At 38.2% G+C, this 22,275-nt stretch overlaps 1 protein-coding gene across 1 annotated transcript in view; it reads left to right on the top strand.

Moving 5' to 3' along the window:
• C8A (complement C8 alpha chain) overlaps nucleotides 1–22,275 on the top strand; it is a 68,226-nt gene that overhangs the window by 692 nt on the left and 45,259 nt on the right. Inside the window, exon 2 of the mRNA XM_058717267.1 lies at nucleotides 20,453–20,555. Coding sequence (XP_058573250.1) covers nucleotides 20,453–20,555 — 103 coding nt within the window. The remainder of the gene's footprint in view (nucleotides 1–20,452; nucleotides 20,556–22,275) is intronic.

Genomic DNA, 22,275 nt, shown 5'->3' with positions numbered 1-22,275 from the left:
TGCTGGGTCATTTCATTCTTACAATGAGTTTACCTTTTGCTGTAGGGAAATGGATGAAACTGATATTTTCATACGTACATTGCAATTTTGCCCATTTCATTTCCTTGAATCGTCCAACCCGGCTTCAGGTTTTTATATCTTAACATCAAGTATTTTGTGGTGCTTAAAGGGTCCCTTATTTCAGCTCTGGGATAGCATGAAAGCAGTCTTTGTCTCCCAAACACTGAAGATTTTAAGTTGAGCTATTTTAGTCAAATTCTTATTGAGTGATTTAATTTTGAATCATTGCTTTTAAATGCTAGAGCAAGAGCGATTTCCTTTACATAACAGTTCAGAAGGGGGAAAGACATTTTTATAAGCACTTAATTTGCAATTTGTATTTAAAGCAAAAACACCTTTGAAAAATCAGAAAATTTACCTCTAAGAATTAGGAGATAAAAGGCAAGAGAACGGTAGTGAAGGAAATCTCTGCTGAGATACTCTTAATTATAAAAGCTTCTCATTGTAATCCTTTTTGAAAATGAACAAAGAGTCTTGATGTTTGATGAACTTATCAAACAAGACAGACCAGTGAAGAGGCAAATTTGAAGTCAAGGCAAAAGAGAACCAATTAAATACTTTACAAAGTGCTGAAGTAGGAAATCATGAGGTCTTTGTATCTAATGCCAGTATATCTGACCCTTGCTTTGAAAATGGAAAACTACATGGTGAAATAATTTTGTGGGGTTCAAATTATGGCCCTGGTATTTACTGTCTGTGTGATCTCAGGCAAGTTATGTAAGTGTTCTGAGCAGTAAAATGGGAGGAAATTAAGAGAAAAAAAATGGATGAAGGTACTTAGGACAACGCCTAGTCCTGAGGAGGCACTCAGTTTAATGCTGGCTATCGCGAGCAGTTTTGTGTGATTGTTATGGTCACATTTTGTTTTTGTCCATTCTCTCTGTTGGTTGACAAAAGTCAGACAGAACAAATGTATACTGTGCCAATTGGCATGGATCTTCAAGACTGGTCAGTGATTTCAAAACATTTAAAAAATTTAACAGTGGCATTCTTTTTTCCCCCAATAAAATCTTATGTGAGCCCTCACAGCGAAAACAGATTCTATACATTTATATTTTAATTAATTTAATTTTTTCAGTAAAATTTATTTTATTTTTAAAATACATTTTATACTTTGAAATAAATTATACTTCTTAAATTTTATATTTTTAAATACAGTTTTATACTTTTATTTTTATAAGGTCTTCTTTACCATTTGCTTATTATAAACTCAAACAATTTTTTTTAAATGTTGATTTTTTTGGGGTGAGAGAGACAGTGTGTGAGCAGGGGAGGGCCAGAGAGAAACAGACAGAATCCAAAGCAATCTCTAGGCTCTGAGCCGTGAGTACAAGCCCAACACAGGGGCTCATGAACTCATGAGCCATGAGATCGTGACCTGAGCTGAAGTCAGATGCTCAACCAACTGAGCCACCATAGTGCCCCTATTATTAACTCTTAATAGAAAAATTGAGATACCACCTCACACCAGTCAGAGTGGCTAAAATTAACAACTCAGGAAAGAACAGATGTTGGTGAGGATATGGAGAAAAGGGAACCCTCTTGTATTAATGGTGGGAATGCAAACTGGTACAGCACCCTGGAAAACAGAGTGGCTCAAAAAATTAAAGATTGAATTATCTTATGAGCTAGCAATAGTTAGGAATTTATCCAAAGGATACAGGAATGCTGATTCAAAGGGGCACATGCACCCCAACATTGATAGCAGCATTCAACAATAGCTAAATTATGGAAAGTGCCCAAATGTCCTTCAACTGATGAATGGATAAAGAAGATGTGGTATACACACACAGACACACACACACACAGGAATACTACTTGGCAATGAAAAAGAATGAAACCTTGCCATTTGCAATAACGTGGATGGAACTGGAGGGTATTACACTAAGTGAAATGAATCAGTCAGAGAAAGACAGATATCATATGTTTTCACCCATGTGGAAATTGAGAAACTTAACAGAACACCATGGGGGAAGGGAAAGAAAAAAAACTACATAGTTACAAACAGAGAGGGAGGCAAACCGTAAGAGACTTTTATATACAGAGAACAAACTAATGGTGGAAGGAAGTGGGGTAGGGAGGTGGGGAAAATGGGTGATAGGCATCGAGGAGGGCACTTGTTGGATGAGCACTAGGTGTTTCATGTAAGTGATGAATCATGGGAATCTACTCCTGAAGCCAAGAGCACATCGTACGTATGTTAGCTAACTTGACAATAAATTATATATAAAAACAAACAAACAAATAAAAGAATAACAAAAAATGGGGTTGAGAAAAAACATTTTAAAACAATGGTGATGAAAATAAGTTGTAATATCCAACCTCAAATATTTTATATAAATAATACATTTAGCATGTGTGTTGCTTTAAAAAGTTTAAACAATTTTCAATCCTTCTAATTTATTGAGATTTGTTTTATGATAAAAAATAGGATTTCTTAGTGAATATATAATGTGTGCTCAAAAGTGTATATTTCTTTGTTGTTGGGTGTAGTGCTAAGTCATTAAATCAAGTTGGTTGTTAATGTTGCTCAACTTTTCTTCTCCTTGTTCTATTAATTACTGAGGAAGTGATATTGCAATCTCCAGCTATATTTGTGGATTTGTCTACTTCTCCTTTCAGTTCCTTCAATTTTTGCTTCATGTATTTTCAAGCTCTGTTATCTACATCTATCTATCTATCTATCTATCTATCTATATTTAGAATTAGTATGACTTCTTGATGATTTTCCCCCTTATCATTATGAAAGACTTTCATTATCCGTAGCAATTGTTTTTGGTCTGCAGTCTATTATTAATATCATATTCTTACTTTCTTATGATTATTGTTTGTGTGGTGAGTTTTTCCCCAAATTTTATTTTAAATTATCTGACTCTTCATACTTTATTTATTTATTTTTAAAGTTTATTTATTTTGAGAGAGAGAGAGAGCAGGGGAGGGGCAGAGAGGGAGGGAGAGAGAGAGAATCCTAAGCAGGCTTTGAACTGTCAGCACAGAGCCTGATTCAGGCTCAAACCCAAGAACTGTGAAATCATGACCTGAGCCGAAATCAAGGGCTGACACTTAACTGACTGAGCCACCCAACTGTAGTTAAGTTTTGAAATCGGAAAGTATGAATCCTCCAACTTTGTTCTTTATTTTTAATGGCTATTCTGGGTTGCAATTTCATATGAGTATCAGGATCAGTTTGCCAATTTTGCAACAACAAAAACCCCTGGGATTTTGAAATTGCATTGCATTGAATTTACAGATCAGATCAGTGTGGGGAGTGTTTTCACCTTAATACCAAGTCTTCCATTCCATGAATATTGGCTTTCTTTTTACTTAATTAGGTCTTCTTTAATTTTTTCCTATGATATTTTATACTTTTCAGTGTATGTCTGATACTTCCTTTGTTAAATTTATTCCTAAATATTTTTGAGGCTATTGTAAATGAGATTGACTCCTGGATATCATTGTCAGATTGTTTATTGCTAGTATATAGAAATATAGTTGTTTCTGTACATTGTTTTCATATCCTGCAGTTTGCTGAAATAATTTATTAGTTATAATATTGTTTGTGGATTTCTTATAATTATCTATGTACAAGATTATGGCATCTGCAAAGAGAGATACTTTTACTTCTCCCTTTCCAATCTGGATTACTTTTACTGCTTTTTCTTGCCTAATTGTCCTGGGTAGAACCTTCCGTTCTATGCTGATAGAAGTGGCAAGACTAGACATCTTTGTCTTACTCCTAATTTTTTTTTTTTAATTTTTTTTTAACGTTCATTTATTTTTGAGACAGAGAGAGACAGAGCATGAATGGGGGAGGGGCAGAGAGAGGGAGACACAGAATCCGAAACAGGCTCCAGGCTCTGAGCCGTCAGCCCAGAGCCCGACGCGGGGCTCAAACTCACGGACCGCGAGATCGTGACCTGAGCCGAAGTCGGACGCTTAACCGACTGAGCCACCCAGGCGCCCCATGTCTTACTCCTAATTTTAAGCGGAAAACTTTTGGCTTTGACCGTTAAGGATGATTTTAACTACAGTTATTTTGTAGATGCTCTTTGTTAGGTTGAAAAAGTTTCTTTCTATTTCTAATTTTTTAGTGTGTGTGTTTGTGTTTTATATAGGGCAATAATGATTTCAGGAGTAGAATCCAGTGATTCATCCCCTACATATAACACCCAATGCTCATCCCAAGTGTCCTCCCTAATGCCCCTTGCCCATTTAGCCTTCTCCTGACCCACAGCCCCTCCAGCAACCCTCAGTTTGTTCTCTATATTTTAAAGTTTGTCTTAAACTTTAAAGGAGTTTGTCTCCCTCCCTGTGTTTTTATATTGTTTTTGCTTCCCTTCCCTTATGTTCATCTGTTTTTTATCTTAAATTCCACATATGAGTGAAAACATGTGGTATTTGTCTTTCTCTGATTGACTTATTTTGCTTAGCATAATACCTTCCAGTTCCATCCACGTTGTTGCAAATGGCAAGATTTCATTCTTTTTGAGTGTCGCGTAATACTCCATTGTATATATATACCCACATCTTCTGTATCCACTCATCTGTCGATGGACATTTGGGCTCTTTCCATACTTTGGCTATTGTCAATAGTGCTGCTATAAACATTGGGGTGCATGTGTCCCTTCAAAACACCTGTACCTTTTGGATAAATACCTAGTAGTGCAATTGCTGGGTGGTAGGGTAACAATCTATATTTTAATCATAGTGTTTACATATACCATTTATATAAAATGTTATTACCGATATGTTTGGATTTATCATCTTTTTATTTGTTTTCTACTAGTCTCATTTGTTTTTTGTTTCTGTTTTTTTATCTTTTAGATCGAATGTTTTTTTTTCTAATTCCAAATAATTTAGTAGCTATTCTACTGTTTTTTTCTTGCTGTTGTTATAAGATTTATAATATACATCATTAATTTATCACAGCCTACCTTCAGGTAATATCTTATCACTTCTGATATCATTTTTATTCTGCCTGAATAACTTCCTTTGACATTTCTTTCAGTGCAGAATGACTTTTGGTGATGAATTCTCCATTTTTAGTGATCTGGAAAAGTCTTTATTTTGCCTTTATTTTGAAGGATATTTTTGTTGAAAATTAAGTTCGAAGGGAGTAGTTTTCTTTTCCTGCTACATTGCTTTAAAGATGTTGTTCTATTATCTTTGGCTTGCATAGTCTCTGAGGAAAAATCTGCTTTCTTCCTCTTTGTGTAATATTTCATTTAAAAAAATTGACTGCTTTTATCATTTTCTCTTTATTATTGATTTTCAGCAGTTTATGATGTACCTTGGTATGGTTCTGTGGGTTTATAGTTCTCACAAAATTTGGCAAAAAAAGTGTTGCCATTATTAATTCAGATATGTGCTCTGCCCCATAATCTTTCTCTTTACCTTCTGACAGTCCAATTTCAGATAGGTTAGACAGCTTGATATTATTCCACAGGTCACTGAGACTCTGTCCTTTATTTAATTGTTGTTGGCAGTCTTTTGTCTCTTTGTTCCATTTTGGATAGTTTCTATCACTGTATCTTCCACTTTGCCAATCTTTTCTTCTGCAGTATTTAATCGGTTGTTAAACCATTCAATGAATTTTCATTTCTGTTGTAAGGATTTTCAGCTTTAAAAGTTTCATTTGGTATTCTTTTACATCTTCCACTTATCATCGTGTTCATGATTCTCCTTACATATCTGGATATATTTGCCGTAACTCTTCTAAAGTTCTTGATGGCTGCTTCCTTCATTTCTATATCACAGGTCTTTAGAATTAGGACTGACTCAGACATCTGGTTTAATCCACTTGTGTTGCAGGTAACGAATCTGAGCCCCAGAAAGAGAAGGGGCATGTTACATAACAACCAGACTTCTCTGCCAGGCATTTTAAGAATAGGACCGATTAATCCTCATTATGTCCCTTTAAGATTGTTATGATTATTATTCCCTGAGAGCCAGAAAGGAAACAAAGCAGTTTGACAGGCTGTACATGATTCAGCCACCCAGTGGAATTGTCAGGTCTTCTAACTGCCAGATCAGTGTTATTACCACCATTGCTGCTACACCTGCCCCCCAGAAAAAAAAAAGTGTTTTTTTTCCCAAAACTAAACACATATTTTGATAAGCAATGTAAATATAACATTTTCAACCAAAAATGTCTATTGATGGAGAATGAACAAAATTCCTTAGGGTGACTGATGAAACACGAGTGAGGATTCCAAACATGGAATGACCACAAGGGTTTGTTCCTTTCCTTGGTTAAATAGGTCATACAGGCAGTGGACCCTGAGAAGTTTAAATCATGATTCTCCTCTTTATTTTGCCTATTTCATGGGCATCTCAGTGTGTTTACCTGACTATCCTGGGCCAGGGCCATGTGAATATTTTCAAAGGTTGTCCAGATAACTGGAAATCAGTATGTATTAGAGCTACATGAATTTTTAACTCATATGAATAACTGGAGTAGTGGATTCAACTCAGAAGCGAGTCTTGTGAATGTGGACACTTTTGTCCAGGGTAACTAACTATTAGCTATACTTCACATGGCATTGGGTATGGGCTATGGAGTGAGATCAACCTGGGTTTAAGTCCTGGCTTCACCACCTAGTGGCTATAGAACCTGGACAATAAACTCTCTAAGGCTCAACTTAGTTATCTATGAAACAGAGATATGTATTTCATTGAGCACTTTACAGGAGGTAAGAGAGTTCATATAAAGTACTTAGCACAGAACTTGGCACATGGTAAGCTTTTAGAATATTGTTTTTATTACTCTCTTTCCCTTTTGTCAGAAACCCTTCACAGTATATCTTGGAATGCTAAAACAATGCATATGTTTTAGTGTTAAACAGCCTTCATCAGAATCCTTGCTTTGCCATTTTACTATCTATATAACCTTAAGCAGGTTTATTTCATCTCCCCATGAATCTGTTTTACTTGCCTATAAAATGGGTGTAATAGTTCCCACCCCACAGTGTTCTTATAAAACTTAAATGAGATAATATAAGATTAAATGAGATAATATACTTATACTCAACATTGGTACTGAGCTCCTACTAGATGCAACCTACTAGATGCAAAGTACTATACTTAGCACTAGGCTACAATGGTGAACAATGTAGTCATGATGCCTGCCTTGCAGAATGTGCCATGTAGGAATGGAGATAAAGTATGAGAAGTTCTATGTAGGTGGCAAGATGTTCACATAGGGCAGGCAGGTCAAGGAAAGCTAACTGGAAGAATAATAAGCCTTAGCTGAACTGGGAAGTTTTGGCCAGATGAATGAGGTGTGATTATTCTGTGTGGAGAAAAAAGTATTACGCACATTCTGTAGGAAAGCCTGGAACATTCCTAGAGCTAGAAGTTCTGTGTGGAATTCTGTATGTTGCCAGCACACAGGAAATACTTTTCTTCCTTCCTTCCTTCCTTCCTTCCTTCCCCCCTTCCTTCCTTCCTTCCTTCCTTCCTTCCTTCCTTCCTTCCTTCCTTCTTTCCTTCCCCCCCTCCCTCCTTCCTTCCTTCCTTCCTTCCTTCCTTCCTTCCTTCCTTCCTTCCTTCCTTCCTTCCTTTTTCTCTATACTCCAGGTATGCTAGGTACTAGGTGGTGAACTAAACAGATAAATGTTCCTGCCCTCACGGACTTTACAGTGTAGCGATAGAGTAGATTAACATGTAAACAAAACATTTCAGTAAAAAACTGTGATAAATACTATGAAGGAAACAAATAGATCCTTTTGACAGAGGATATTAGGGCAATTGAAAGACAGCCTGGTGGGTGGGGTTTCTCTGGAGGTGGTATTTAACCTGAGAGATGTAGGATGGCCAGGAGAAGCCATGTGAAGAAAAGGGAGAATGGAGAGATCAGCATGTCCTCAGTCCCTCCAGTGGGAAATGGCCCATCATGCTCATGGCACTGAAGGATGGCAACAGCGTGAGAGCAGGGAATTGTGCCCTGACAGGATGTCAAAAAAGTGGGCAGACACCAGATCACAGAGGACTTTGACATCATGATGAGGATTTTGAACTTCAGTCTATGGGTACTAAAACCCAACCAACCAACCAACCAAAAAACACCGGAGGGTCTTCAAAATGGGAGTGCAGGGGAGGAAAAATCATCCTGGTGGCTGTGCAGAGAAGGGATTGGAGGAAGCTCAAGTGGAATGTCTTGGCCCACAGGAGGCCACAGCAGTGATCTCATGATAGATAATGGTGCCTTAAATTAGGGTGCTGGTAGCAGAGGTACGCAGAAGGGAAGATATTTGAGACATATCTTGAAAGTAAAATGGACAGACATTTCCAAAGCACTGGATATGAGGGCGAGCGAAAGGAAGGAATTAAAGACCATTGCTAAGTATTTAGCTTGAGCAACTGCGTGTTATGATGGCTCTACTTTTGGATGTGGGTGAACCAGAGAAGCTGGTTAGTAGAAAAGGAAGAGCTGAGGTTTGGAGCCATTAAGTTTGCCATGCCCCAGGGGCACCGACCTAGTGGAGATCTAAAGTGGGGCAGCTGGATAAAGAAAAGAGGATTTCAGAGGAGTAGTCTAGGCTGAAGATTTACATTTAGGAGGTATTAGCAAGGGAATACCTTGCAAGGGGAAGCCAAGGAAATGGATCTCACCGTCCTAAGAGTAAGGGAAACAGGAAGAGAAAAGAAATGCAACATTGGGGACTGAAACATTCCAGTTTTTGGAGACGTCAAAGAGAACGGGCCACAGAGGGAGGGAGGAAACAGGGAAGTGTGATGCTGAAGAAATCCCAGACCGGATGATTTCAAGAAGGAAACAATGGCTAACAGAGGGGGAAGTTAAGACCAAGCCGGAAAACTTTCTACGGGATTTAGCAACATGGAGGTCGCTGGAGACTCAGCAAACTTTCAAAGGCCATTTAAAGTACCTCAGTTTCATGATGTGATTTCCCTGTAAGAACTGAATGGATCTGCCTCAAGATTATATAATCAGTGACAATCAGCCTTAAATATAAGCTGAGTCAATTTATTAGGATGATCCTCTGGCAATAATCAGGGTTAGGCCTTCTAATCTTCTAGCCTAAAATTGGTAGCTGATTAATCATTTTTTGATTTCAGTTGCTGTGGTGGCCACATTTTGGGGTTAGGTATTTGACTCGCAGATTCCACGTTTAACTCTAGGTTTTAGGCCAATGTGCCATTCTATTTAAAAAAGCAGATGGGTAGCATCTCACTAACCCACAGCCCTATGCAGAGTAGACATTCAATACCTTTTTGATGAAGGTGGACAGTTTTGATGAGCATGTACAGGGTTGAGAAGATTAGAGAGTAGAAACTGACATGTACATCAGGCTTGTGCTTGGGGCTTTACATACATGATTTTACTCCATATTCAAGACATAGGTTATTATACTATTTTTCAGTTATAATAAAATGAAAGTTCAGTAAGGGGCAGAAACTGGGTTGCAATGCATGTTTGGTAGACTCACAATCACTTGGTGTTCTATCAGTGTTTCCTCAATTGTGTTACACAATCTTATAGACGTTACCTGAAAAAAAGAAATGATGTGTTCAAAAAATTAGGGAAATGCTGGGTAGATTAGAATGCAGGACGTCTCAGGGCCTTTAATATGTTGCAGTTTAAATTTCTGAGAGTAGCATGTTGTATGCAATTTATCTGAATGTATTTGACCATGTCATTTTTCTTCTCTTCCTTCTCAACCCTAGGTTGAGCACTCCACAGAGCACGCTTTGAGAAATCCTGCAATAGTACTATATTGACCGGGGGTGATTCTATAGATTAAAAAATCTAAAAGCCAGATGGTTAAAGAAACTTGCTCATAGTAGATAGAAAAGTAGATATAAACTAAAAACTAGAATCAAAGACTCCTGACTCCCAGTGCTCTGTGTTAAATGTGTTATTGCTTGAGTAGATTCTCAGCAGCTAGGAGACACTTCTTTTATTTTTTTGGAGACGGGTTAAAACTATTTGCCAAGATTTACTAGACCACAGATTTATTCATGGTTCCCTAAGTGGTTGAAAAATGATACAATTATTTTGCAAAGCCATTTGGCCGTAAGTGTCATAAGCCTTCAAATCACCTGTATCCTTCAACCTAGCCATCCCACTCCACAGGATATATCTTCAGGAAATAAGAGGATATGGAAACATTGGGTGCCCAATAATCTAATTGTTTGATGTTACAGGAATGGAACCATGTGTAGTCATCATAAGTAGTTTACATTTCTGCTATGATATTAAGTGGAAAATCAGGATGTAAAATGTAATACTCAGTATGACCTCAATTATATTATGAAAATAAAGCAAAAGGAAATATAACAAAATATTAATGGTGGCAGGGTTGGGGGCATTTTTTTTCTTTTATAATCTCTTCTATGTTCTCTTTAAAGAGAATGTATTACTTTTGTAATAAGCAAAAAACAAACTACATTTAAAGATTCACTGCACTGATAAGAGAAAATGCTGGACATATTGATATTGGCTAAAAGGTTGGAGCCTTGTAATGACTTAATGAATGGTTCTGTGTACCTTCTGTATTCTTGCTTCAGTGATAGCATTACTGTATGTGCTTCTGTCTAGACATCATGTCACAAAGCTTTTAAAACGACAGCAACACAGCATTGCTCTGTCTAGGCTTTTGCTCCCATCCATTATTACTGTTTCCTTCCATTTTGACATCATAATGCAGTCTCAGTGGGCTTGCACTGACATTACCTTGACAATTCCATAGTGAGAAGCAAACTATTGCTTGAGTCATTTTCTGTTCCCAAACCTTTACTCTGTACCTTCTCTCCCACCTTTTGATGATTAGAACCCTGTCTTTCTCCATGTTCCTATACCTTAAGCTTTTATTATAGGAAATCTATCAGAAAAATGACAGATGGGCAGAACCTTGAGCCATTTGAATGTCTAGTTACCAGAATTATTTACTTAGCTTCTAACCGGAAATCGAGTTCAAACAAGTCTCTAAACAATGTCATTCTATTTCCCAGAAATTGGTTTCCTTCTTTCCCTTCTTTTCTTTCCTTCCATCTCCTCTCCCTTCCCTCCCCCCTTCCTTCTTCTCTTCCTTTTTTCTTCCTCATCGTCCCTGCTTTCCTCCCACCTTCCCTCCCTTCTTTCTTCCCCTCCCCCCTTTCCTAAATATTCACCGAATACTTTCCTTGTATCTGGCACCATAATAGGTGCTGGAATGTCAGCAGCAAATATACAGGCAGTATCTGCCTTCATAGAACTTATAATCTGGTGAAGACAGAAACTGTACAAATATTACAAGTGTGATAATTAAGTTTTGAGAAAATGGGCAGAAATTGACCACATCATATGAAGGCAGGTATATAACTTATCTGGGTCTTGAAAAATACTGCCCTAGGAACTGATATTTATTATGAGATTGAGTTAACCAGGTAATGAGGTCGATAGTTCATTCAAGGTTGGGTTTTACAGGTGGGTGTGATCAAGGGAACAGTGGAGTCCAGGAATTTAGGGCACAGTTATGATTTCAAAATGACAGACCATGGAATCAAAACTCGTTATATAGAGAGAAATGAAAATAGGAAAGGATCTTCCTGAGAGAACGCTTAGGTGTCAAGAGACTAAAAGCCCCAAAGAGGTCCAAATAAAAGTGCACTGGGAATCCTCGAGCATAAAATATAGAGGGAGAAGAGACTGTGGAGCCCCCAGATATTCACAGATGACTGACGAATTAGTGATTTGGAGGAGGAGCTGTTTCAGAGAGTGAGAAAGACCAGGATGTGACCATAGAAGACAGTGGAGTGAGGAAAAGGTCATTGGAGATGAGGACAAGGAGTGACTGAGGGGCAGAGTGTTGGATAGCTCATTTATGGGGATGATGAGGTCTCCCACGGCGATGGAAGGAACTGCGGTAGAGGGAAAGATTGTGAGCTGAGCACTGAAATTTTCTTTGGAGGGATAGTACCACCAGTTTTACACACTAGTGTCATTTGATAGATCAGAGTTTCTCAAAGTGTGGTCTATAGACCCCAGGGAGTCCCCAGGATCTTTTCAGAGGGAGTCTGTGAGTTCAAAACAATATCACAATAATACCAAGTCAGTTGGCCTTTTCACCGCACTCATACTTTCACTGATGGTGCAAAAGTTATGGTGGATAAAACTACTTTGGTCGTGGTACAAATCAAGGCAGTGGCAGCAAACTCACAGGAAAGAAATTAAGTTTTCCTTAAGAAAGTCCCCCCTGAAACAGTAAAAGTTATTAATTTTATTGAACCTCAATCTTTGAATACATGTTATTTAGCTGTTCTATGTGACAAAATGGGAAGAATGCATTAAGAACTTCTGCTGCACTGAAGTATGATGATTGTCTTGAGAAAAAGCAATTGCTGGAATAGTTACATCAGAGTAGCCACTTGGTTCCTGCAACATTGTTTTTACCTGACAAGATAGCTGCGAGGCTGTGGTTATTCAGGCTTAGCTATTTGGTAGACATGGAACAGGGAGCCCATCACTTCATGGAAACCAAATAACCAAATAACAACTTGTGAGCTTTCCAACAAAAATTAAAAACTTGGAGGGACGCCTGGGTGGCTCAGTTGGTTAAGCATCTGGCTTCAGCTCAGGTCATGATCTCGCAGTTCATGAGTTCAAGACCCACGTCAGGCTCTGTGCTGAAAGCTCAGAGCCTGGAGCCGGCTTCATATTCTGTTTCTCCCTCTCCCTCTGCCCCTCTCCTACTCACACTCTGTCTCTCTTTCTCTCTCTCTCTCAAAAATAAATAAACATTAAAAAAAATTAAAAACAAACCTTGGAAACCATATCCACTACTATGAGCTTGATGAGATCACTGGTGATATTAATAAATTTGACGTTTTTATACTGTAGAGTGAAATGTGTTACTATTTTTAAGATATGCATAGTGAACCATCAGTTTCCAAGTTTCCAATGCCTGATGTTAAAAATCATGTGTGAGTGACAGGTCCATTCAAGGTACACACAGACCAGTGGACTTTAATGCAACGGGGTGCAAAAAAAAAAATTCATTGACATGCTTTCAGATTCCACATTGCAACCAACATTTAAGAAATTACCACTTGTCAGGGTATCTGGGTGGCTCAGTCAGTTAAGCATCTGACTTCAGCTCAGGTCATGATCTCGTGGTTCATGAGTTTGAGCCCCGCGTTGGGCTCTGTGCTGACGGCTCAGAGCCTGGAGCCTGTTTCAGATTCTGTGTCTCCCTCTCCCTCTGCTCCTTCCCTGCTCACACTCTGTCTCTCTCTCTCTCTCTCTCTCAAAAAATAAACATTAAAAAAACAAAATAGAAAAAGAAATTGTCAACTTGTCAAGTTGTAGTGTAGTATGAAAGAATACCCACAATTACCTAAAGAGTATGAAAATTTCCTCACCCATCTAGAATTTTCAGCTCCATAAATATATAAATATATGAGGCTGATTTTTCTTCCTAAACCTCAACAAAAGCAACGTAAAGCGACAGACTGAGTGAAGAAGCAGAAAGGAGAATCTAAGTGTCTCCTACTAACCTAGACATAAAGACATTTGCAAACGTGTAAAACAATGACACGCGTTTCACCAATTATTTTTCTTGGAAATGTGTTTTCAAATAAAATTATGGCATATATTGTAATACGTAATGGGTTTGTTATGATAAATTTAAATAAGGACATTGTTATATTTTCTGTTTCGATTTTGAATTTTGAATCAGTAGATAGCCCACTTAAACAAAGGCTCTTCGGAGTCCTCAGTAATACGTTAGAGTGTAGAAGCGTCCTGGGATCTAAGTTTGGAAACCATTCTTAAAGATGAACATCACTTTCCTGACTATCCCCTGGATCCTTGTCTAGGGTTTCAGACTGGACGCCATCATTCATTCTGACTAGTAGCTCATGGAATGATTAGCGTCAGATTTGGAGCACCTTTTTTTTTTTTTTTTTCTATACTAGGGTGATAATTGTGCCATTTGTCACCGCAGAGGCTGCCTGACTCTCAGAAGTTATGATAATATTGGTGGTAACAGACAATCTTCCTACTTTGCTCAGTGGGCTGACCAGGCTGTGACACTGTGGTAGAAGCAATGACGCTTCTAGCCAGGCATGCTTGTGGCTTGTCCACCTTACCCTGTGTGACCCGGGTAAGCTCTTTAACCTCTGAGGAGGCAGCAGAGGGTAACAGAAAGAACATGGCCTTGTAGACAGGCCAGTGTCTACCTTTTACCTCCGTTACTCCAGGCAAGGCTCTGACTGTCTCAGTTTTGTTGGCTGATTTATAAAATGAGGAAGCAGCCACATTATGGGGAAATGAACATGGTCTTTGCCATCAACCTGGGTCAAATTCTGCCTTTGTCACCCTTGGGCTATGATTTCTGGGGCTACTTAGCTCTTAGAAATCTCAACTCTCTTCTATACAAGTAGGGCTAATAATATATACAGCCTAGGGTCGTTGTAGATATTAAATGAGATAATCCATGGGACATCTTAGCATGTAATAACAAAAGCCAACCTTTAACAAATACTTCATAAGCATTTTAACATGTTTTCAATAACACCATTAGGCAATGTTATTTTTAACCAAGTTTTACAGATGGGAAAACTGTAGCTCAGAGATGTTAAGTAACTTGCTCAAATTTTCAAAGTCAGCAGGTGGCAAGATTCAAAGTCAGTCCTCTTACTCTGAACCCCATGCTCTTAACCACTGGGCTTTCTGCGACTGACTCTTCAGAAAAAGTTAGTTCTCCTGGTTCCTTGAAAATATAAATAAAATTGATAAACTTTTAGCGAAACTCATCAAGAAAAAAAGAGAGAGTAGTATTCCATTGTATATATAGAGCACGTCTTCTTTATCCATTCGTCAGTTGATGGACATTTAGGCTCTTTCCATAATTTGGCTATTGTTGAAAGTGCTGCTATAAACATTGGGGTACAAGTGCCCCTATGCATCAGCACTCCTGTATCCCTTGGGCAAATTCCTAGCAGTGCTATTGCTGGGTAATAGGGTAGTTCTATTTTTAATTTTTTGAGGAACCTCCACACATTTTCCAGAGCAGCTGCACCAGTTTGCATTCCCACCAGCAGTACAAGAGGGTTCCCCTTTCTCCACATCCTTGTCAGCATCTATAGTCCCCTGATTTGTTCACTTTAGCCACTCTGACTGGCCTGAGGTGGTATCTCAGTGTGGTTTTGATTTGTATTTTCCTGATAAGGAGTGACATTGACTATGTTTTCATGTGTCTGTTGGCCATCTGGATGCCTTCTTTGGAAAAGTGTCTATTCATGTCTTCTGTCCATTTTTTTTCACTGGCTTATTTGTTTTTCAGGTGGGGAGTTTGGTGAGTTCTTTATAGATTTTAGATATTAGCCCTTTATATGACATGTCATCTACAGCAATGGTGATGGAACTAGAGGGTATTTTGCTAAGTGAAATAAGTGAGACAGAGAAAGACAGATACCATAGGTTTTCACTCATAAGTGGATCTTGAGAAACTTAACAGAAGACCAGGGGGGAGGGGAAGGGAGGTAGAAGGTACAGAGAGGGAGGAAGGCAAACCATAAGAGACTCTTGAGGACAGAGAACAGACTGAGGATTGATGGGGGGTGGGGGAGAGAGGGAAGTGGGTGATGGGCATGGAGGAGGGCACTTGGTGGGATGAGCACTGGGTGTTGTATGGAAACCAATTTGACAAATTATATTTAAAAAGAAAAGAAAAGAAAAGAAAAGAAAAAAAGAGTACCAAAATTGATAAAATCAGAAGTGAAAGAAGAGAAGTAACAGCTGACACCACAGAAATACAAAGGGTTATAAAAGGCTACTACAAAAATCACATGCCAACAAATTGAACAGCCTAACAGAAATGGAGACATGCCTAGAAATCGGCACTCTTCCAAAACTGAATCAGGAAGAAATAGAAAATCTGAACAGACCAATTATTAGTAACAAAATTGAATCAGTAGTCAGAAAACTCCCAACAAGCAAAAGTCCAGGACCAGATGGATTCATAGGTGAATTCTATGAAACATTTAAAGAAGAGTTAATACTTATTTTCCCTAAACTATTTCAAAACTAGAAGATGAAAGAAAGCTTCCAAATACATTTTACAAGGCCAGCATTACCCTCATACCCAAACCAGACAAAGACACTGTCAAAGAAGAAAAGTACAAGCCACCTCTGCTGAACATGGATGCAAAAATCCTCAACAAAATATGAATAAAACCACATTCAACAACACAATAAAAGGATCATTCACCATGATCTACTGGGATTTATTCCAGGGATGTAAGAATTGTTCAACATCCATAAATCAATCAACATGATACACCACATTAACAAAATGAAAAATAAAAATCATATGATTATTTCAAAAGATGCAGAAAAAAGCGTTTGACAAAATCCAACATCCATGCATGATAAAACCTCTCAACAAAGTGGGGTTAGAGGGAACGTATCTCAACATAATAAAGTTCATATATGACAAACCCACAGCTAACATCATACTCAATAGTAAAAACTGAGACCTTTTTCTCTAACATCAGGAATAAGACAAGGATGTCCACTCTTACCACTTTTACTCAACATGATCATAGAAGTCCTAATCACAGCAATCTGACACTAGAAAGAAATAAAACACATCCAAATTGGCAAGAAAGAAGTAAAACTGTCACTATTTGCAGATGACATGATACTATACATAGAAAACCCTAAAGACTCCACCAAAAAACTATTAAAAGTAATAAATAAATTCGGTAAGGTTGTAGGATGCAACATTAATGTACAAAATTGCAAGCTCTCCTCTGTACTTGTCTCTCTAAAATTAGAATAACTTGATCCACATAGGACTGATATAGATTTAAAAGAGTTAATTTATATAAACCCTCCGCATCACACCTGCATACAGTAGGAACACAATAAATTTTCATTCTTCATTTCTCAAAACTGTGATTGGCTGGAAGGAAAACTTGTACAGCCTTTTCCTTTGCTTAAATTTTGCATCTCAAAATTAATGCAGGGAGATGAAAAGAGTTTTGGAGACGGACAGTGGTGATGGTTGCACAAAAATATGAACGTACTGAATGTCACTGAACTGCACACGTAAAAATAACTAGGATACTCGCACTTACATAATGTGTATTTTACTTCAATAAAAAAATAGAAGAACAGAGAAAGGGCACGAGGCCACATATCTTTCATTTTAAAACCAGGACACTTGTTGGGATGAGCATGGGGTGTTGTATTAGGGGATGAATCACTGGATTCTACTCCTGAAATCATGATTGCACTATATGCTAACTAACTTGGATATAAATAAAAAAAAAATAGTACATGCAATTCTTTTTTTTTTTTTAACGTTTATTTATTTTTGAGACAGAGAGAGACAGAGCATGAATGGGGGAGGGTCAGAGAGAGAGGGAGACACAGAATCTGAAAGAGGCTCCAGGCTCTGAGGCATCAGCACAGAGCCTGACGCGGGGCTTGAACTCACGAACCGTGAGATCATGACCTGAGCCGAAGTCGGACGCTTAACTGACAGCCACTCAGGCGCCCCAGTACATGCAATTCTTAAGAAGGAAGATAAGATCATGCAAATGTTGGAAGCGCCCTTACTGCCAAGCCTTCCAAGTAAGAATCCCTGTGTTTGTTGACACACCCTTCCTGCTCTATCCCCACTCCCACCAGGTAACCTGAAGGGTAAGGGAATATAGTGTGGCACTGTTGTACATTCTGCAGGTACCTAGATGCCCAAATCAATGGGCAAACATTACAAATTAAAGAATTCGGCATCTGATACAAACTGGTAAGGAAGAAGTAAAACTCTCACTCTTTGTGGACGGTGTGATAGTATGTATGGAAATTCTGAACGATTCCCCCCGAAAACTACTAGCACTGGTAAATGAATTTAGGAAAGTTGTAGGATACAAAATTAACATACAGAAATCTGTTGCACGTCTATACACTAATAATGAAGTGGCAGAAAGAGAAATTAAGGAAACAGCCCCACTTACAATTGCACCAAAAATAATAAAGTACCTAGAAATAAACTCAACCAAGGAGGTAAAAGACCTGTACTCCAAAGACTGTAAAACATTGATGAAAGGAATTGAAGGTGATGCAAACAAATGGAAAGATATTCCGTGCTCATGAATTAAGGGAATCAGTGTTGTCAAAATGTCTACATTACCCAGAGCAGCCTACAGATTTAATTCAATCCCTATTAAAATACCAACAGCATTTTTCACAGAACTAGAACAAATAATCCTAAAATTTGTATGGGACCATAAAAGACCCTGAATATCTGAATCAAGCTTGAAAAAGAACAACAAAACTGGAGATATCATAATCCCAGATTTCAAGATATACTACAAAACTATCGTAATTAAAACAGTATGGTACTGGCACAAAAATAGACACATAGATCAATGGAACAGGATAGAGAGCCCAGAAATAAACCCATGCTTTTATGATCAGTTAATCCATGACAAAGGAGGCAAGAATATGCAATGGAGGAAAGACAGTCTCTTCAACAAATGGTGTTGGGAAAACTAGACAGCCACATGCAAAAGAATGAAACTGGACCATTTCCTTACACCATTCACAAAAATAAACTTAAAATGGATTAAATATCTAAACGCCATACCTGAAACCATAAAATTGCTAGAAGAAAGCATAAGCTGTAATCTCTTTGACATCACCTGTAGACACATTTTTATAGATATATCTCTTTTGGCAAGAGAAACAAAAGCAAAATTAAGCTATTGGGACTACACCAAAATAAAAAGATTTTGTGCACCGAAGGAAACCATCAAGAAAACAAAACACAGTCTACTGAACGGGAGAAGATATTTGCCGATGATACATCTGATAAAGGGTTAATATCCAACACCAACTCAACATCAAAATACCAAATAATCCTATTAAAGGTGGGCAGAGGACATGAACACACATTTTTCCAAAGACATACAGACTACATGAAAAGATGCTCCATATCACTAAAAGGAGGCAAATGCAAATCAAAACCGCAATGAGATACCACCTCACACCTTTCAGAATGGCTGAAATAATTACCGCCAGAACTAACAAGTGTTGCCAAGGATGTAGAGAAAAAAGGAACCCCAAGCACTGTTGGTGGGAACACATGCTGGTGCAGCCACTGTGGAGAACAGACTGGAGTTTCTTCAAAAAACTGAAAATAGAATTACCATAGGATCCAGTAATCCCGCCTCTAGGTATTTACCAAAGGAAAATGAAAACACTAATTCAGAAAGATATATGCACTCCTATGTTTATTGCAACATTGTTTACAATAACCAAATATGGAAGTAACTCAGGTGTCTGCTGATAGATGAATAGATAAATATGTGGTATATATATATATATATATATATATAATGGAATATTACTCAGCCATAAAAAAGAATGAAATTTTGCCATTTGCAACAACGTGGATGGAACTAGAGAGCACGATGCCAAGTGAAATAAGCCAGACAAAGACAAACACCATATGATTTCACTCACATATGAAATTTAATAAAACAAAACAAATGAACAAAGGAAAAATGAGAAAAAAGAAAAAAACAGACTCTTAAATACAGAGAACAAATTGGTGGTTTCCAGAGGGGAGGTGGGTAGGGGGATGAGTAAAACAGGTAAAGAGGATTAAGATTACACTTATTCTGATGAGCACTGAGTAATGCATAGAATTGTTGAATTATTATATTTATATACCTGAAACTAATATAACACTGTATGTTAATTATACTTGAATTTTAAAATGATAAAAAAAAAAAAGATAAAAAATTTCAACATCTGTTTAGCCCTCTTTAGGGCGTCTTCTTTAAGATGGAAATCCTGTCATTTGCAACAACATGGATGAACCTGGAGGACGTTATGCTAAGTGAAATAAGCCAGACAGAGAAAGATAATATTGCATGATTTCTCTTCTATGTGGAATCTAAACAAGTGTAACTCAAAGAACTAGAGAGTACAATGGTGTTTACAAAGGACTGGGGACATGGGGAGGAGTTGGTCAAAGTGTACAAATTTATAAGATGAATAAGTTCAGGGGATCTAATGTACAACATGGTGACTACAGTTAATAGTACTGTATTGTGTACTTGACATTAGCTAAGAGAGTAGATCTTAAGTGTTCTCACACACACACATACACACGTAACTATGTGAGGGAATAGATGTATTAATTAGCTTGATTGTGGTGATCGCTTCACAATGTACATCAAACCATCACATTGTGCATTTAAAATATATACAATTTTTTTCATTTATATCTCAGTACAGGTGAGGAAGAATTCATCTGTTTTCATATTATTAAGATATCTTCCTATGAAAAGACCTTTTTGAGTTTACAACAAAAATAAAAACTACCGTAATATAAATCTTAAAAATTGAAGTAAGGGTCTTTCCTCTTTACAGGAGAGTAAGTCGGGCCGTTCAGAGTTCCACCTTGACAGCACTTAACTGCCAGCTGAGCACCTGGTCTGAGTGGACAGAATGCTTTCCATGTCAGGACACAAAGGTAAGACATTTTTAACCAGGTTGGGGGCATTCGATATTTGAATGGTGAACTAGGCATTTAAAGGGAGACAAATAGGTCTATAAATCTGAGGTCTGGGTCGAAATCAGGTCTAGAAATAGGTATTTGGAAGCCATGGGGACACAGATGGTGGAATTTTTTCTGCTTTTGTTTATAGGTCATTATGGGGTGAGGCTACATAAGATGTATATGTTAATGGCTGATGTGCAGAGGGGGGCCATTCAGACATAGGCACACTGATCCCCGTGCCTCTCTGGATCCTGGTCAATCTGTTGCCCTCCGGTGAAGGTCATTTAGAGGGGCTAATAACCTGTGGGGAGCTTAGATAAATCAGAGAATGTTCCTGAGGATTCTACTTTCATGCCTTAAAAAGGCTGACACACCCAATCAACAGACAAGAGTCTATCTTGCCCACCTAAGTGGTTTTGAACGGTCCAAAATGGTCACTAAACCCAGTGTCATCTCAAAGAAAGGGGGACTTTGGGAGCACCTGCTCTGCTAGGGCGGAGTATTAAAATTCTGGCCTTGTTCATAATTACTGGCTCATGGTAATAATAAAAGGCAGAATAACTCCTGTTTTATTACTATTTTAAAATCTCTACAGACAACACATGCCTTTACTGGATGTACCCAGGGTAGGATGTCTCCAGGCTCCCACCTCTCCCAGTTGGAACACCATTGCCTGAACATTGTCTATTGGTACATTACTGTCAAGTCTAAGTGGTTAAGCTACCACTCGGATTCTGACTCTGCATCTTATTTGTTATGTTACTTTGGGCATATATTTTATCCTCTCCATGCCTCTGATTCCTTATCTATAAATGGAAGTAGGAATTGTACTTACAGCATAGGCTTATGAGTATTAAATGAGTAAGGTATGCACAGTGCTTTCCATGGCACCTAACATATAGTAAGTGTTCAGTAAATGTTAGCTGTTTGTATAATTACTACACATGCCTCCCTCTCCAACCAGCTGCCACTGCCTGAATCAAGACTTGTTCTTCTCTCCCCTGAGCTTCTGAAGAGTGGGCCTCCAGACCCAGTCTTCGGTGACATGCAGGGCTACCTTGTGAATGAGTTGTTCAAAATCACATGGAATTCAAAATCATTACGGATGGGAACACAATTGGGACTTCATTTATTCAGCTTCAAAGCCTGAAATTATTTATTTTGCCTCTCCTGTCTCTGAGATATGCCAAGGAATCCCAGACTGCCCCGTTCAAAGATATCTGGCTCCCAGAATCTCATTTTGCTTTGATATCCTGTGTTACTTTTCTGAGTCTGCTGTAACAAACTGGGTGGCTTAAAAACAACGGAAATGTATTCTCTCACAGTTCTGGAGGCCAGAAATTTGACAGGGCCATGCTGCCTCTAGAGGCTCTAGGGGAGAATCTGTTCTTTGCCTCTTCTGGCTTCTGGTGGCCACCGGCAATCCTTGACTTGTGGCCAATCTCTGGGCTCTGCTCTCTACCCCTGTGGCCACATTACCTCTTCTTCTTCTGTGTGTCTCCTTTGTGTGTCTGTGTTAAATCTTCCTCTGCCTTCCCCTTATAAGAACACCATGATGACCGTTAGGGCCTCCCTGGATAATCCAGTGTAATCTCTTCATTTCAAAAACCTTAATAATATCTATAAAGACCCCTTTCCCAAATAAGGTAACATTTACAACTTTTAAGAACTAGGACTTGATTTCTTTGCATGG

This window comes from Neofelis nebulosa, chromosome 2 (assembly GCF_028018385.1).
Source record: "Neofelis nebulosa isolate mNeoNeb1 chromosome 2, mNeoNeb1.pri, whole genome shotgun sequence".
Lineage (NCBI taxonomy): Eukaryota > Metazoa > Chordata > Mammalia > Carnivora > Felidae > Neofelis > Neofelis nebulosa.
The sequence above is the reverse complement of the archived record's forward strand: the minus strand, read 5'-3'. Positions and strand labels throughout refer to the sequence as shown.